Genomic DNA, 18,654 nt, shown 5'->3' with positions numbered 1-18,654 from the left:
TTTTTTTTTTTGCACATGGCGGAGGAGGCCTAAAGCGAAAAGGTTTTATAAAACCCAGCTGAAAGTCTAGGACTGGGGTGATGGTGCGCATGCCCACAGAGAGGGCTCCGAGTGCCGCCTCTGGCACCCGTGCCATAGGTTCGCCACCACTGATATATATAGTCACCCACTCACTCTCAGTGACTCTGGACAGCTTACAAAAAACAGTTGAAACCATAACCCCCACCAGCCTTGCGACAACAGTCAATCAGATTTGATAAATCCTTTGGGGTTGTGCAAAATTTGGGAGAGATATTTTGCTTCAATCATTCCTTCTAACAAAGCACTATCTGTCTGTTCAAGACAGAGTCACACGTCTTGTTAAAGCAACTGCCTCCCTGGCCTTCAACTGTCTACTTCAAGGGTCAGAGGTCATTTCTATCAAAGGGAAGTGCCCTGTCTAAAAATGCATTTGATTGTGTAAGTCTGACATGTGATTCATTACAAGAATTACTGACCAGATCAGGGGTAGACATCTTGGCTCTTTTATTTATTTATTTATTTATTTATTTATTTATTTGTTTATTTATTAATTTATTATTTAAATTTATATACCGCCCTATCTCCCTTACGGGACTCAGGGCGGTGAACAGGCAATAATAAAAATCACAATAAATATTGAATAAAAGCCTGCTCTAAAATATAAAACCCCTAACAAAGCCCAATCAAAACTACGCCAGGCCGGCCGCATGGAACAAATGAGTTTTCAGGGCTCGGCGGAAGAGGCGCAGGTGCGCAATTGTACGTAGGTCGGGGGGCAGGTCATTCCAGAGGGCAGGAGCTGCCACAGAAAAGGCTCTCCCCCTGGGGGTCGCCAGCCGGCATTGGCTGGCCGACGGTACCCTAAGGAGGCCCTCTCTGTGGGAGCGGACTGGTCGAAGGGAGATATTTGGTAGGAGGCGGTCTTGCAAATACCTAGGTCCATTGCCATGGAGTGCTTTAAAAGTTGTTACTAACACCTTGAAACGCACCCGGAAGACCACCGGCAGCCAGTGCAGCTCGCACAGGAGAGGTGTTACATGGGAGCATCTAGAGGCCCCCAAAATCCCCCGCGCAGCTGCATTCTGAACTAGCTGGAGCCTCCAGGTGCACCTCAAGGGGAGCCCCATGTAGAGAGCATTGCAATAGTCCAGGCGGGAAACAACAAGGGCTTGAGTGACCGTGCGTAGGGCGTCCCGATCCAGAAAGGGGCGCAACTGGCATATCAGTATGACTCGTGGACTTCAACTCCCAGAATTCCTGAGCCAGCCATGCTGAGGGGAAAGGGAGAGGTTTCCAAGCTGAGCCAGGCTGGCTCAGGAATTCTGGAGTTGAAGTCCATGAGTCATAAAAGAGCCAGGGTTGCCTACCCCTGGACCAGATTCTTATGAATGTGGCCTGAAATTAGAATCCTGATTAGTTACTCTTTTTTGTGAAGCTCCCTCGGCCACATTCATTTCAAATTTCATTCCAAAACAGATTTACTTCCTAGAGATGTAAAATTAGCTGGACCTTCTTCCAAATAGAGAATTGAGCATCAGAAAATTGGTCAGACAGATGGCACATGAAAAAGAAATACTTCTTTTTTTTTCTTTTTTTGGACATCAAAATATGTTTTTTTAAGAAGAGAGAACAGTAGAGTATTCAAATGTAATCTCTCAGGAAATTGTCTTTCATTTCTTAATGTAAGGTTTTTCAACCAGTGGTACGGGTACCACCTATGGTACATTGGCACCTGGCAGGTGGTACGCAAGCATCTTAGAAAAGTGGTAGCAGGGGAGGGGAATGAGCTGAACCGGTGGCAGCACCGCACAAGCCTGAGCGAGAGATGGCTGGAGCTACAGGGCTGCCAGGGCTCAGCGGAAGCGCCAGGATCAGTGCCGCTTTCCAGCTGATCGGTGTTTCTTCGGAGCTCTCAGGGCTCAGCGGAAGCACCAGGATCAGCGCCAGGCTCCAGCTGGAGCTCAGCGCTGATCCTGGTGCTTCTGCTGAGCCCAGAAGAAGCACCAATCAGCTGGAATGTTGCAGCATCTCCAGGGTCTTGTCATATACATTCAGATGCTTGGCAACTGATTCATATTTATGACGGTCACAGTGTCCCAGGGTCATGTGAAGTGACCAAAACCTGCTGCAACCACCCAGCAGACGGGGGGAATAAAAACCAAACACCCCCCCATCCCACCCCTGCTGCCAATCCTCAACAGAAATGCTCACAACAATGGAAACCTTGGACAGGAGGAAGAGCGCGGCTGGGTGGGCAGGCAGGTGTCTTGCTCGGCTGTGGCTTGGGGGGCACTTTTTTCAGTGCCACTGTAACTTCGAACAGTCACTAAGCGAACTGTTGTAAGTCGAGGACTACCTGTACTTTATCACTTTTTTCCTTTTTGGGGGGGGGGGTCATCAAGTTTTTGACATCTTGCTAGGCGACTGGTGGTACTCGGATATTGCCAGACCCTAAAAGTGGTACAATGGGTGAAAAGGTTGAAAAGCCCTGTCTTAACGGACACTGTGCTGCTGTGCAGTTTGGCAACCTGGCCATACAATCAAATATCTCGCAAGGTATGAAATGGATTTAAAAGATCCAGGACATCACAAAAGAATGTAACATCCCTGCCAATGCAGAACTAAAGATCCCCAATTTAGATTGTGGTGTCTTAATTTAAAACGCTTGGCCCGTTGAGCGAGATACCTTTTCTTATTTTATTTCTGACTGTTTCCACGTTATCTTTCCACTTTGAATGGATGTTATGTAAAACTCTCTTTCCCCATTTGAAAGCAGCTTGGGAGGATTTAAAATTTCCCCCATTTTGTTACACTAGAATAGATGCCAGCATAATGCAAGGCTGCTCTGAGTAATGAATAAAACATAATTTTCCCAAGCATGACATTTTAAAGCATTGCCAAATTATTCTTTCTTCTTTGCTGGGTTTTTTTTTTCTCCTCCTCCCCAAAGAATTTATGTCTATAAGAAGCATGAATCTATGTTTCAGCCGCATGGAAATGGGGGTGCGAGACAAATGTGTCGAGGAATTTGCATTGAGTTTTCCTTCCAGTGTCAAAGAAATTTGAGCAAGACAGATTAGCACAAAATATATGGGAGGCTATTGAGAGTCCTGGCCATGGTTGAGAATAACAAGAGTTTATGATGACTTCATAGATAATAATAATAATAATAATAATAATAATAATAATGATGATGATGATGATGATGATGATGATGATGATGATGATGATGATGATGATGATGATGATGATAAAGTTGGAAGGGACCTTGGAGGTCATCTAGTCCATCCCCCTGCTCAGGCAGGAAACCCTATACCAGTTCGGACAAATGGCTGTCCAGTTTCTTCTTAAAAACTTCCAGTGTTGGCGCGTTCACCGCTTCTGGAGGCAGGTTGTTCCACTGGTTAATTGTTCTAACTGTCAGGAAGTTTCTCCTTAGTTCTAGGTTGCTTCTCTCTTTGGTTAGTTTCCACCCGTTGCTTCTTGTCCTGCCTTCTCCCTCTTCTTTCTGGCAGCCCCTGAGATATTGGAATACTGCTATCATGTCCCCCCTCGTCCTTCTCTTCGTTAAACTAGACATACCCAATTCCTGCAACCGTTCCTTATATGTTTTAGCCTCCAGTCCCCTGATCATCTTTGTTGCTCTTCTCTGTTTCTAGAGTCTCAACATCTTTTTTACACCGTGGTGACCAAAACTGGATGCAGTATTCCAAGTGTGGCCTTACCAAGGCCTTGTAAAGTGGTATTAATACTTCACGTGATCTTGATTCTATCCCTCTGTTAATGCAGCCCAGCACTGTGTTGGCTTTTTTGGCAGCTGCAGCACACGGCTGGCTCATATTTAAATGATTGTTTATCACAGTATGTGCTAGGAAAGGACGTTGCTCAGGTAATATGAAGTACAGGTAGTCCTCAACGTACAACCATTTGTTTAGTGACCATTTGAAGTTACAATGGCACTGAAAAAGGGGCTTATGACAATTTTTTCACACTTAGCCACCATTGAACCATCCTTGTGGTCACGTGATCAAAATTCAGCTGCCTGGGAACTGGCATGAATGTATGACAATTGCAGTGTTCCGGGGTCATGTGATCCCCTTTTGTGACTTTCCGATGAGCAAAATCAACGGGGAAGCCAGATTCTCTTAAAAACTGCAACGACTTAACAACTGTGGCCAGAAAGGTTTTAAAATGAGGCAAAATTCACTTAATCACTCTCTTGCTTGGGGCTCAATTGCATTCGTAACCTGAGGACTACCTGTACATGATCCAGCTTGGGACTTGGTTACAGGGTGGAGGAATTGCTTTGTTGATTCCTTCCTACTTGCAAGATATATCATGTATCAACAAACAGTATATATCGTTATAGTGCTGCTTTTTGATGAATCCCAAGTTTTTAGAAGTTTGTTGAATGGGATATCATGACAGACATATGCCATCTTTGGAACAGCTTTCTCCAGGAGTCCTCTTAGAACAGTGATGGCAAACCTTTTAGAGACCAAGTGCCCAAACTGCAACCCAAAATCCACTTATGTATCCCCGGGTGCCGGGTGGGTGTGGCCCACTCAGCGGGCGCAGCTACAGTGGGCTTGGCAGACTGGGTGGGCGTGGCCACTGGATGGGTGTGGCTGCAGTAGTCATGGCAAATTGGGTGGGCATGGCCGGGGTGGACGTGGGTGTGGCCACCTCGATGTTGATTATGGGGAGGGACACCTGTGGGAGCCAGGCAGGATTGGGAGAGATCCAGGGGGTCTCTGGCAGGTGGGATGGTGGGCTCCCCAATGGCGGCTCCAGGCTGGCTGGCCTTAGGCCAGTGATGGCAAACTTTTAGAGACCACGTGTGCTGGGGCAATGGCACGTGCCCACAGAGAGGGCTTTGCGTGCCCCCTCTAGTACACGTGCCATAGGTTCACCACCACTGTCTTAGAACATAGAATAATAGAGTTGGAAGTGACTTTGGAGGTCTTCTAGTCCAACCCCCTCCTAACCCTAACCCTAACCCTATACCATTTCAGAAAAATGGTTGTTCTTCAAAGCCTCCAGGGATGGAGTACTCTTTATTCCAACCCACCTGGGATTCAGGAAAGCCAGCCAACTCTGATTGTTTTAGCAGGCCTTGGGGTGGATCTGTGCTAAAGCTGTTTCCTTTTGAAGTAGAATGCTCCTTTAATTGCATTTTAATTGTTCCCTGGTGCATTGTGGATGCTGTCCTTCGTTATGTTGATTGCTAACGCATTCTTTTTTTTAACCTTAGTATGGATGATGTTGCTCGGAGGCAGCAGCAACTGAATCAGCACTATAAGCCCAGGAAAATAAAATATTATAAATAGAAGTAGCATACTTATACAAGTATTCCTCGACTTAGGACAGTAATTGAGCGTACAATTTCAGTCATGAGACATGACCGTCGTTAAGTGGCTCACTTAAGTGGTCGTTAAGTGGCAGACCAGATTGTCAACACTGCTAATATCGGATGTTTTTGTTTTGACAGCAGTTAGAGATGCAACCATTTTCTTCTTATGTTTTACTTTGAGAGTTAAAGTTAGATGATGCTGGGGGGAGGAACATGTATGAGAGTTTAGCTAGACATAACAATGCTGGACTTACTGTGTGAACCAAGGCTATTGAAATAAGAGCTGATAAGAATTGGCAGGTTGGAGAAGAGGAGGGAAAGCCTGCATTTCAAACTAATTGGAGAATGTGATTTATGACAGTTAATTGGAGGAGGGAATTGTGCTTTGATACTATGTGCTGAGGGGAGGGGAATTCAGTTTTTGGCTTCGACTGTGTTAGTGCTGATGCTATGCTTCTCAAATAAAGATTCTTTAAGGTAAACAATGCCTCGAAGTTCTTTGAAGAGTTTCATCTGTCGGAACCACGACACAGGTTTTATAACCATTTTTTGCTGCCGTCCTTAAGCAAACACTGTGGTTGTCAGTTGAAAACCACGTTCACTAGGGGACTTGGGGGGGGGGCAGAAACAGAAAGTAAATACCAGTTTCGAGCCCCCCCCCCCAAAAAAAGTCATGGATCTCAGTCACGTGACTATGGGATGCAGGCTGTACCCGGCCTTAAATGCAGGCTAGTTGTCAACTGTTCAAAAGGTGGGTCACATGACCCCAGAGAGGAAGCCGGCCATCAGAACTTTGAATCCAGGTGATTCGGGGTCTATCATAACTTCATACAGTCGCTAAGCAACCGGTTGTAAGTCAAGGATTATCTGCTTTCATTTTGGCTAAATATGCTATACGAATCAAACTACTGTGGTTTAATATGTTGTGTAGAGCAGAGGTCCCCAACTTTTGGGGCACCAGGGACCAGTTCCGTGGAGAGAGGTTTTTCCGCGGACCGGAGAAGCAACGGATGGAAACGAATCAAGGAGAGAAGCAACCTAGAACTGAGGAGAAACTTCCTGACAGAACAATTAACCAGTGGAACAACCTGCCTCCAGAAGCGGTGAATGCTCCAACACTGGAAGTTTTTAAGAAGAGACTGGACAGCCATTTGTCCGAAATGGTATAGGGTTTCCTGCTTGAGCAGAGGGTTGGACTAGATGACCTCCAAGGTCCCTTCCAACTTTATTATTATTATTATTAGTGCGTGGTTTTGTGTGCTTCCTGCATCTTGCGGATGGGGCTTTGTGCGGACCGGTTGCTGGCATGCTGCGGCCTGGTACTGGTCCATGGACCGGGGGTTTGGGACCCCTGGTGTAGAGCCAGTAGCAGAATAGAAAGCATAAAATATTTATTTATTTGACTTTTGCCTCCCCTGAAGGGGTTTTGAGGTCCCTCAGAGGCTTCCAAATCCACCCTTTGAGAGCTGCTAGTCTAGAGAGATATAAATCAATGTTGCTTATGGAGATTCTCAGTCATCCAGGTCATGGTTGTCCCAAAGGTGCTTTTTTTTTCAAAAGGCAACTGGACTTTCTTTTTTTTTGTTTCTCATCCAAGAAGCTTCTTCAGTTCAGTTTGCACCTTTGGGATAAATCAGTGTTCCTTGATTATCAATATTTACATTTTAGGGGGGGAGAGAGGAGAAACTTCAAGTGAGCTGGGAATGTGTATTTTGCTGTATATTTTTATGTCATACGCCCCTGGTTTGCTGGTAAGTGACCGTTGTTTTTAGAGGTTGATATTTAAATGAAAAAGGAGCACATTTTGATAGTACAGATATGATAAAGTGAGGCAGGGCTTGCCAGTCTCTATTAGGGGACTGGAGGCTAAAACATATAAGGAACGGTTGCTGAAATTGGGTATGTCCAGTTTAATGAAGAGAAGGACGAGGGGGGACATGATAGAAGTATTCCAATATCTCAGGGTCTGCCACAAAGAAGAGGGAGTCAAGCTGTTTTTCAAAGCGCCTGAAGGCAGGACAAGAAGCAATGGATGGAAACTAATCAAGGAGAGAAGCAACCTAGACTGGACCGCCATTTGTCCGAAATGGTATAGGGCCGTGGTGGCGAACCTATGGCACGGGTGCCAGAGGCGGCACTCAGAGCCCTCTCTGTGGGCACGCGCGCCGTCGCCCCAGTCCTAGGCCTTCAGCTGGGTTTTATAAAACCTTTTCACTTTAGGCCTCCACCGCCGTGTGCAAAAAAAAAAAGGTTCAATCAATCAATCAATTTCAACTTCTCGCGGGGAAAAAAAAAGATCTCGCAATGTTGGAATTGATTGATTGAACTTTTTAGTTCCACCCAGTCTGCCGTTACCACCGCAGCCACACCCACCCAATGGGCCACGCCCACCCGGCACCCGACAATACATAAGTGGGTTTTGGGTTGCAGTTTGGGCACTCGGTCTCTAAAAGGTTCGCCATCACAGGACTAGATGACCTCCAAGGTCCCTTCCAACATCTTCATCATCATCATCATCATCATCATCATCATCATCATCATTATTATTATTATTATTATTATTATTATTATTATTATTATTATTATCTGCCAACCTGTTTTTACCTTATCCCTGAAAGAAAACAGTATGACTCTAATATCGGTCACAATATCTAGATAGGTTTGTACAGTGAAGTTCAAATCGCTTTAAGTATGAGGACAAATTTATAGCAAACCCATAAACTCTCTTGGGGTTCCAGCTACAGATACAGGCATAAATACTGCACTGTTTTCAGTAAGTATCTCCCTGGCGTCCTTCGCATTTTCCTCTTCCCAGATTTGAGCAGTCAGGAATTTGTAAAACAAAGTTGTGTTCCTGGAGCTCTCCCTGCATTAATCCTCAGAATATATTTTCAGTCCATCCTGCGAAATATAAATGAAATCATTTCCAAAGGATCATTTTTTGGGGGGGGTCTGGGTTGGCAGCAAATTGGGCTGCCTCGCTGTTTCAGAAATGAGAAATCTTTCAATTTTATGTGTACTTCAGTGTCAGAAGCAGATAAGGTACGCCATTTAGTGACCTTTTGGCTCTGTATTGCTACACCAGTTAATGAATTGAAGAGAAATTAATTTTCTTTAGCTGTGATGTCAATTAACTGCCCTGCCGAATATGCCAGTGGCTCGATGGCATACTTTCATTTGTTGTTCCTTAATTAAAGTCAGAGTGACAAAGGTGGCTATTTTAATTAACTGAGTGTTATTGTTGCAGTTATTTTAATTTAAAAGAAAGAAGGCAAAAATCTCCCTTCTAATTGAGTTTTTATTAAGAGGAGAATATGGAATGAATATTTTAATTCAGGTTTTTGTAACTGGTAATGCCTTTGTCCTGTATCAAGAGTCATGTGCTGTGGCATATAAAGGCATTTAACAGAGAAGCATGTCTGGCTTAAAATAAAATCAGGGAGGTGTCTTGTCTAACAGGTTTAAAGATAATAGTGGTGGAGGTCCTAGAAAATCAGAAAAATACAGAAAAAAATGCAGAATAAGAGTTGGAAGGGACCTTGGAGGTCTTCTAGTCCAATCCCCTGCTCAAGCAGGAGACCCTATACCAGGAGTAGGCAACCTTGGCTCTTTTATGACTCGTGGACTTCAACTCCCAGAATTCCTGAGCCAGCGAGGTTGAGGGGAAAGGGAGAGGTTTCCAAGCTGAGCCATGCTGGCTCAGGAATTCTGGGAGTTGAAGTCCACGAGTCATAAAAGGGCCACGTTTGAAGACCCCTGATTTACCTAATGTGCTAGCCCATGGGGTAGGCAACCTTGGCTCTTTTATGACTCGTGGACTTCAACTCCCAGAATTCCTGAGCCAATATGGCTCAGCATGGAACCCTCTCCCTTTCTCCTCAGCATGGCTGGCTCAGGAATTCTGGGAGTTGAAGTCCACGAGTCATAAAAGAGCCACGGTTGTCTACCCCTGCCCTATACTGTACCATTTTAGACAGGTGGCTGTCCAGTCTTTGAATCCTTGAAGACCAATAAATTTCAGCAAAGAACTTAATTTTTACTTAGTTTTCCTAAATGGATTAGCAAGAGTACTGGCACTTCTCGACTTACGACCACGATAGAGCCCAAAATTTCTGTCACTAAGCGAGGCATTTGTTAAGTGAGCTTTGCTCCAGTTTATGATCTTTCTTGCCACATTTGTTAACTGAGTCCCCGCAGTTGTTAAAGTTAGCAACACGGATGTTAAGTGAATCCGGCTTCCCCATTGACTTTGCTTGACAGATGGTGTTCACAACAGGTGTTCACATGACCCCAACACCTTGCAACCATCATGAACGTATGAATGAGGGAGTCGGTTGCCAAGCTTCTGAATTTGAGAGAGAGAGAGAGAGAGAGAGAGAGAGAGAGAGAGAGAGAGAGAGAGAGAGAGAGAGAGAGAGAGAGAGAGAGATTAAAAACCATTAATAATAATAAAGTTGGAAGGGACCTTGGAGGTCATCAAGTCCAACCCCCTGCTCAGGCAGGAAACCCTACACCATTTCAGACAAATGGCTGTCCAGTCTCTTCTTAAAAACTTCCAGTGTTGGAGCATTCACCACTTCTGGAGGCAGGTTGTTCCACTGGTTAATTGTTCTAACTGTCAGGAAGTTTCTCCTTAGTTTTAGGTTGCTTCTCTCCTTGGTTAATTTCCATCCGTTGCTTCTTGTCCTGCCTTCAGGCGCTTTGGAGAATAGCTTGACTCCCTCTTCTTTGTGGCAGCCCCTGAGATATTGGAACACTGCTATCATGTCCCCCCTCGTCCTCATTGTGTTAGAGACTTTTCAGAAGAGATATAGGTGTTACTAATTTAATAACCACAGTGATTCACTTAACAACTGTGGCAAGAAAGGTCGTAAAATGGAGCAAAATTCACTTAACAGCTGTCTCACTTAGCATCATAAGTTTTGGGCTCCATTGTGATCCTAGGTCGAAGACTACCTTTATGGAGAAGAGAGAAATACAGAACCTACGAAAAGGTTAGTGGGGTAAAACAGATTAGGAATCATAAAAAAAAATAAACTTTGTATCCTGGTACATTTACAGTATGTTTTTTTTATCATTTAATATCTGTGGCCTGGATTCTAATCTCTGATCAGGGTCTAAACATACACTCTTTTGTTTGTTTTTTCCTTCCCTCTCAGGTGGAATCAAGTGTCCTGTGTGCAACTTTGTGTATGGCACAAAATGGGAATTCAACAGACACCTCAAAAACAAACACGGACTTAAAATAATGGAGCAGGATGCGGAAGGCAAGTGGGAGGTAAATGCAAGCAGCAACAGCTGTTCTAAAATATTGCCTTTTCCCTGAAAGGTTTTTGGGAAATCGAGGAAAAATTGGAGCAACATTGTCTTATAAAATGAAATATATATATATATCCTGCTTCTATATTTTTTTATGCAGGCAGGGTTACCCAGTGCAAATGAATTGTTCAATGTCATTTATTGCTTTATAATGAAGCCTCATATGAGGCTGAAATTATACATGAGGAATTGGTGGCCATAGCAACAACATGTGGCTAACTTCCATCACAACTCCCAACATCATGCAGGAGGATCTGGACAGACTTGAACACTGGGCGCTATCTAACAAAATGAAATTCAATGGTGAAAAAAGTAAGGTTCTACATTTAGGCAAGAAAAACCAAATGTACAGGTATAGTATAGGGGGTACCTTGCTCAATAGTAGTAACTGTGAGAGGGATCTTGGAGTCCTAGTGGACAATCACTTAAATATGAGCCAGTCGTGTGCTGCAGCTGCCAAAAAAGCCAACACAGTGCTAGGCTGCATTAACAGAAGGATAGAATCAAGATCACGTGAAGTATTAACACCACTTTACAATGCCTTGGTAAGGCCACACTTGGAATACTGCATCCAGGTTTGGTCACCATGATGTAAAAAAGATGTTGAGACTCTAGAAAGAGTACAAAGATGATTAGGGGACTGGAGGCTAAAGCATATAAGGAAAGGCTGCTGGAATTGGGTATGTCTAGTTTAATGAAGAATAGGACGATGGGGGGGGGGGGACATGATAGCAGTGCTCCAGTATCTCAGGGGCTGCCCCAAAGAAGAGGGAGTCAAGCTATTCTCCAAAGCGCCTGAAGGCAGGACAAGAAGCAACGGATTGAAACTAATCAAGGAGAGAAGAAACCTAGAACTAAGGAGAAACTTCCTGACAGTTAGAACAATTAATCAGTGGAACAACCTGCCTCCAGAAGCGGTGAATGCTCCAACACTGGAAGTTTTTAAGAAGAGACTGGACAGCCATTTCCTACCTGAGCAGGGGGTTAGACTAGATGACCTCCAAGGTACCTTCCAACATTATTATTATCATCATCATCATCATCATCATCATCATCCCAGGCATTTCTATCTCCAAGTTGAAACCTGAGCCAGAAGAAGTAAGAAACACTTTTTGAATGACCATGTATCTTCTCATCTGATCGTTCACTTTGTTGGGACACTCAGTTCAGGTTGCATTTCTATACAGGTAGTCTTTGACTTATGACCACAACATTTTTGTTGCTTAAGCAAGATCATTGTTAAGTGAGTTTTGCCATTTTAGAACCGTTCTTGCCACAGTTGCTAAGGGGATCCCTGCAGTTGTTAAGTTAGTAACACGGGTGTTAAGTGAACTTGGCTTCCCTGTTGACTTTGCTTGTCAGAAGCTCGTCAAAAGTGGTCCACATGATCCCAGGACACTGAAACTGTCATAAATACATGCCAAGTGTCCAAATTTTGATCACGTGATCAGGGGGATGTTGCACCAGATAGCAGTGTTTAAGGCAGGGATAGCAGGCTCAGGAATTCTGGGAGTTGCAGTCCACAGGTCATAAAGGGGCCTTAGTTGGCCACCCTTGATTTAAAGGAAAGGACTAGGAACATTAGTATTTTTGTTTATTCCTCTTTTTTTAGAATTCTAATGGGTTTTTTTAACCACTAATCAATATGGGAAGTAAAGTATTTGTTGTTGTTAGTTGCGAAGTCGTGTCCGACCCATCGCAGCCCCATGGACAACGTTCCTCCAGGCCTTCCTGTCCTCTACTGTCTTCTGGAGTCCATTTAAGCTCACGCCTACTGCTTCAGTGACTCCATCCAGCCACCTCATTCTCTGTCGTCCCCTTCTTCTATTGCCCTCCATCTTTCCCAGCATTAGGCCCTTCTCCAGTGAGTCCTTCCTTCTCATTAGGTGGCCAAAGTACTTGAGTTTCTACTTCAGGATCTGGCCTTCTAAAGAGCAGTCAGGGTGGATCTCCTCTAGGACTGACTAGTTGGATCGCCTTGCAGTCCAGGGGACTCATAGGGGTCTTCTCCAGCACCATAGTTCAAAGGCCCCAATTCTTTGGCGCTCAGCCTTTCTTATGGTCCAACTTTCACAGCCATACATTGCAGCTGGGAAAACCATAGCCTTGATTATACGTACTTTTGTTGGCAGGGTGACGTCTCTGCTTTTTAGTGTGCTATCTAGATTTGCCGTAGCTTTCCTCCCCAGCAGCAAGCGTCTTTTAATTTCTTGGCTGCAGTCCCCATCTGTGGTGATCTTGGAGCCCAAGAAGGCAGGCCGTGAATACCATAAAATCCTTTACGTTAGTTCTGCTCCTCTCCAGTTTCTCCTTGGCAGAATGTCCCTTTTAATCCATTACGTTCTAGTCAATATATTCACCCACAGAAGTTCCACTCTTAGTGGGAGTTGACCCAAATGTAGAACATTATCTCAGTGTCATTATGTAGAGATCAGCCCTGTACAAATGCATTTATGGGAAGTTTCTTTAGGCTTTAGACCCTCTAAAGTTAGACCTCCAAGCTTTATTTCAATAGCTATTATACTGGGGATAAAGATAGAACGGAAGTAAGAAATGCGTTTATATCCAAATTCAGTTCACAAATGAATGTGTCTACAGGTAGTCCTCAACTTTACAAATATTCATTGAACAAGCGTTTAAAGTTACAACGGCGCTGAAAAAGTTCTTATGTTTATAACCGGTCTTTGCACTTTGTCACAACATTCCCACAGTCACAGAATCCAAATTTGGTCACTTGGCAATGTGCATGTATTTATGACAGTCCCAGTGTGCCAGGATCAGGTGATCGCCCTTCACAACCTTTTGACAAGTAAAGTCAATGGAGGAGGGGGATTCACTTTACGACCGTGTCATTAACTTAACAACCAGCTGGCTTCCGACAAGTCAAGTCAATGGGGGGAACTGGATTCGTTTAACAAATTGTGTGATTCACTTAACAATTGTAGTGATTCGCTTAATAACCGTGGCCCAAAAAAAAAGTCACAAAATCAGGCACGTCTCTCTTAACAACAGACTTACTTAGTGATGGAAATTCTGGTCCCAATTTGGTCGTACCTATGTAGTAAAATATTTAAATTGGAGGCTTGATTGCAAAAACAGCTGAACCTTGGATTCTTAAAAAGGGCCTTGGGAATGTGTTAAAATTAATTAGTGCAATAAAATTAGGGCGGCATAATGGCTCAGCAGTTAACACACTGGGCTTGTCGCCTGAAGAGCTGACAGCCCAGTTTCACAGCCCGAGCGCCACGCGATGGGGTGAGCTTCCATCCTCGCCCAGCTCCTGCCAACCTAAAAGTTCAAAAGGATGTAAACGCAAGTAGGTTAATACAGGGCTTTTCAACCTTTTCACCCATTGTACCACTTTTAGGATATGGCAATATCCGAAATACCACCAGTCGCCTAGCAAGGTGTGAAAAACTTGATGACACCCCCCCCAAAAAGGAAAAAAGTGATAAAGTACAGGTAGTCCTCGACCTACAACAGTTCGCTTAGTGACTGTTCGAAGTTACAGTAGCACTGAAAAAAGTGCCCCCCAAGCCACAGCCGAGCAAGACACCTGCCTGGCAGCGCTCTTCCTCCTGTCCGAGGTTTTCATTGTTGTGAGCATTTCTGTTGAGGATTGGCAGCGGGGGTGGGATGGGGGGGTGTTTGGTTTTTATTCCCCCCGTCTGCTTGGTGGTTGCAGCAGGTTTTGGTCACTTCACATGACCCTGGGACACTGTGACCGTCATAAATATGAATCAGTTGCCAAGCATCTGAATGTAAATCACAAGACCCTGGAGATGCTGCAACATTCCAGCTGATTGGCGCTTCTTCTGGGCTCAGCAGAAGCACCAGGATCAGCGCCGAGCTCCAGCTGGAGCCTGGTGCTGATCCTGGCGCTTCCGCTGAGCCCTGACAACCCTGCAGCTCCAGCCGTCTCTCGCTCAGGCTTGTGTGGTGCTGCCACCGGTTCAGCTCATTCCCCTCCCCCGCTACCACTTTTCTAGGATGGTCACGTACCACCTGCCAGGTGCCAATGTACCACAGGTGATACCCATACCACTGGTTGAAAAGCCCTGGATTAATAGGTACCACTTCAGTGGGGAGGTAACAGTGCCCCACGATGTCATGCTGGCCACATGACTGCAGAAACATCTTCGGATAGTAGTTACTTGATGGCCTTGAAAAGGAGATGAGCATCGCCCTTATAATGAGGAGCAGAGTAAAATCCACAGGGTCTCCTCTACCTTTTTTTTTTACAATAAAGTTATGCAGTGCAATCTTCTTAGACATATTTATTTAGAAAGAAGCCCCTTGTGTTCAATGGAGATTATTAATGGGGGTTATAAGACTGCAGTCTCATTTTTCTCCTTCAAAAAGTGATGGGAAAAACTGTGAAGATAAGTAGAAATCTTAATGACTCGTGTTAAACTTAAAAATTAGAACCTCAACTGTTGGTGTTTTTTCAGGCAAAGTCTGGATTGCAAGTAATGCGATAAGTAACAGTTTTCTTCTGATCAAAAGGATTACTTTCATGCCTATAATCCTACTGATTTTTTTTTATGCACATATCCTTATGCACCCACTAGTAAAATTAATGAGATTGATAACGATGAGAGATAGGATTTATTTGATAAGAATCTCCCAGTTGTGCAACTGGCTTGTATTTGACCTTGGCAAGTCATTTCCAGATTACTTTTCTGGTAAAAAAATAAAAAATAAAATGTTCTTTTGTTGCTGACTCTTTGCTTCCTTCATACATCAAAAGATTCTAACTTGTTTCATTGTCGAGAGCCATTTTGTGATGCTATTCTGTTCAAAAAGATATACTTAAGCTTGAACTGTAGGTAAGTATTTTGGCAGTTCTGTAATATACTGGTGCCTCTTCACTTCATTTCTTCTCCAACTGCCTTCTGTTTTGCAGCAAACTGCAGAAGTTTCTGAAGAATCCTCTACACAATATCTTCATATCACCGAAGCTGGAGATCTGCAAGGCACTGAAGCTGCTGTTGCCGCTCTGCAGGACCTAAGATATACCTCAGAGAATGGTAAAATGCTCTTTGTTGTTGTTGTTGTTAGTTGCGAAATCGTATCCGACCCATCGTGACCCCATGGACAACGTTCCTCCAGGCCTTCCTGTCCTCTACCATCTTCTGGAGTCCATTTAAGCTCACGTCTACTGCTTCAGTGACTCCATCCAGCCACCTCATTCTCTGTCGTCCCCTTCTTCTATTGCCCTCCATCTTTCCCAGCATCAGCTCTTCTCCAGGGAGTCCTTCCTTCTCATTAGGTGGCCAAAGTACTTGAGTTTCAACTTCAGGATCTGGCCTTCTCAAGAGCAGTCAGGGTTGATCTCTAGGACTGACCGGTTTGATCGCCTTGCAGTCCAGGAGACTCGCAGGAGTCTTCTCCAGCACCCTAGTTGAAAAAATGGTATTTAATTGATGTTTCAGCCAGCTCGGTCTAGTGGTTAAGGCACCAGGCTAGAAACCAGGAAACTCTTGAGTTCTAGTTTTGCATTAGGCACAAAAACCCAATGGGTGACTTTGGGCCAATTGCCAGGAGACAGTGAATTCTAGTCCTGCCTTAGGCATGGAAGCTGGGTGACTTTGGGCCAATCACTAGGAGATGGAGAGTTCTAGTCCTGCCTTCGCATGAAAGCCTGCTGGGTGACTTTGGGGCAAGCTTTGAAAGATAAGAAGAAAAGACAGCATCAGCATTCAACTAATATTAAAGATGAAATAACTTAAAGAGGAAATTTGCACCAGATGCTGGGGGGGAATTGGAATGAAATGCAATAGAGCCCCCATGAAGGAGAAAATAAGCATGAAAGGAGGGTGGTGTGACGTTTGAAGTCAGAAGACCGGAGGGATGTTTGGCAGTACAGGTAGTCCTTGACTTATTACCCTTATTACCCTTGCTAGGCAAGGTGGTTCTTAAGTGAATCACGCCCAATTATACGACTGTTTTTGTCAGGGCTGGTAAGCAAATCACTGCAGTTCATGAGCACTCATTAAATGAATCCATCTTCCCCCATTGACCATGCTTGTTGGAAGCTGGCTGGGAAGTTCTCAGTGGCGTTCACATGTGCCCAGCATACTGCAACCACTGTAAATTCATGCTGGTTGCCCAACACCTGAAATTCGATCACGTGGCTGTGGGGATGTGAGAATCATAAGTGTGAGAATCGGTTAGAAGTCCCTTTTTTTCAATGCCATTGTAACTCGCTAAATGAAATGCTTGTAAATCGAGGGCTACCTTTACTGTGTAGAGTGGTTGTTTAGAGGATGCAGTGTGGGAAGGTGAGTCAGGGGAATGGTGGTCACAATGCCACAAAGTTTGCATCATGCTCACCGTGTTAATCTTAATGCTTCTCCCCCATAAGGAGGAAGGCTCGATGCCACAGCTGTCAACATCCTTCAGCAAATCATAGAGCTGGGATCAGAGCCCCATGACGGCGCTGCTCTAGCTTCTGTGGTTGCCATGGCCCCAGGAACCGTCACTCTGGTGAAACAGGTAACTTTTCTTTTCATTCCCAGTTGAATTCTCTCTGTCTGTCTGTCTCTCTCTCTCTCTCCCTCCCTCCCTCCTTCCTTCCATCCCTTAATCTCTTTTGGCACTGTTTTTGCTTCCTTCTCCCCTCCCCTTCCATCAAAGCGATAGTTGGTCTCCAGCTGCTGTGAGAATTGCCTCTCCTCCTCTCTCAGCTGCTGTCCTTACCAGCCTTCTCTGTGTGATTCCTCTCTTTGTGTAAATCTTTCTTCTTTCCTTCAATCGGACTGTCTACACGAGCTTTGCTGAATTGTTCAATGCAGCCACTAAGGAAGATGAATAAATAAATATATACACACAGGCATACAATACTGCTGTTTGAATCAACCTAGAAACAAGTATCAGTAGCCCCAGACTTAGCAACAGTGCATTTAGTGATGGTTCAAAGTTACAACAGCACTAAAAAGAAAGTGGCGTGATCGTTTTGCACACTTTCATCCGTTGTAGCTTCCCTGTGATCACGTGATCAAAATTGAGATGCTTGGCGACGGACTCATATTTATAACAGTTGCGGTGTCCCTGCGGTCCTGTGATCACCTTTTGCAACCTTTTGACAAGCAAAGTCACTGGGGAAGCCAGATTCACTTAACAACCATGTTACTGACTTAACAACCGCAGTGACTCATTTAACAGCTGGGGCAAGAAAGGTTGTAAAATGGGGCAAAATTCACTTAACAACTGTCTCCCTTAGCAACAGCAATCTGGGTGTCATGCCTCCGTGGGAGCCTGAATCTGCGGAGGAAAATGAGCTGGAACAAGACCCTATGGAGGTCGAGGGAGAGGTGTCTGTGGCTTCAGAGGAATGTGGGGAAGAGCAGGCCGAGGCAGGCCAGGGCCCTTTAGAATTGGGACAGGAGGAACAGGAGAGGCAGAGTTCAGGTGATGAGCAAGGGCCACCCCCTTCTGATCCTAGAGCACGGAGAGTGGAGAGAAGGAGGGAACAATGCAGGCAGGCTCAACTACTGGGGAGGAGAGCATACCACCCCCCTCCACAAGGCACACCTGGAGACTGAGATTTAAGGAGACGCTGTGGGGAGGGGCATTTGTCGAGAACAAATGCTGATTCCTTGCAGTTTTGTGTGTGTTGTTGCTGATCTCTTGTTCTGTGACTTCTGCTTGGAAACCCGGAAACTCTGACCATTGGACTGGCTGATAACGTTGCTTGGATGTTTAAAGAACTCGGACTGTATGTTGGATTCCCTTTTGAAACTGCTCAGGCAAGCATGTATTCACACAGACTCATTAGGTTTATGATGTATGTGTCATTCTTTCTTATCTCCATGGCCTTGAGTAAATTCCTCTCCTAATCAGACTGTACGGTGAAACTACTTGCAGCCAGAGGTGTGTGTGTCTTCCTGTGTTTAGAGGCTTGCCAGAAACGTGGAAGTATTTGGGGAGAATTTGGAGCAATTAAAGGGCGGTTTGAA

At 44.7% G+C, this 18,654-nt stretch overlaps 1 protein-coding gene across 1 annotated transcript in view; it reads left to right on the top strand.

Annotated features, from left to right (window-relative positions):
- ZFAT (zinc finger and AT-hook domain containing) overlaps positions 1-18,654 on the top strand; it is a 94,525-nt gene that overhangs the window by 55,880 nt on the left and 19,991 nt on the right. Inside the window, exons 9-11 of the mRNA XM_015826954.1 lie at positions 10,534-10,652; positions 15,600-15,723; positions 17,061-17,191. Coding sequence (XP_015682440.1) covers positions 10,534-10,652; positions 15,600-15,723; positions 17,061-17,191 — 374 coding nt within the window. The remainder of the gene's footprint in view (positions 1-10,533; positions 10,653-15,599; positions 15,724-17,060; positions 17,192-18,654) is intronic.

The sequence above is a fragment of the Protobothrops mucrosquamatus genome, unplaced genomic scaffold, assembly GCF_001527695.2.
Source record: "Protobothrops mucrosquamatus isolate PMUCROS unplaced genomic scaffold, P.Mucros_1.0 scaffold3404, whole genome shotgun sequence".
In the NCBI taxonomy this organism is placed as follows: domain Eukaryota; kingdom Metazoa; phylum Chordata; class Lepidosauria; order Squamata; family Viperidae; genus Protobothrops; species Protobothrops mucrosquamatus.
This window is presented reverse-complemented; position numbering and strand designations above follow the sequence as displayed.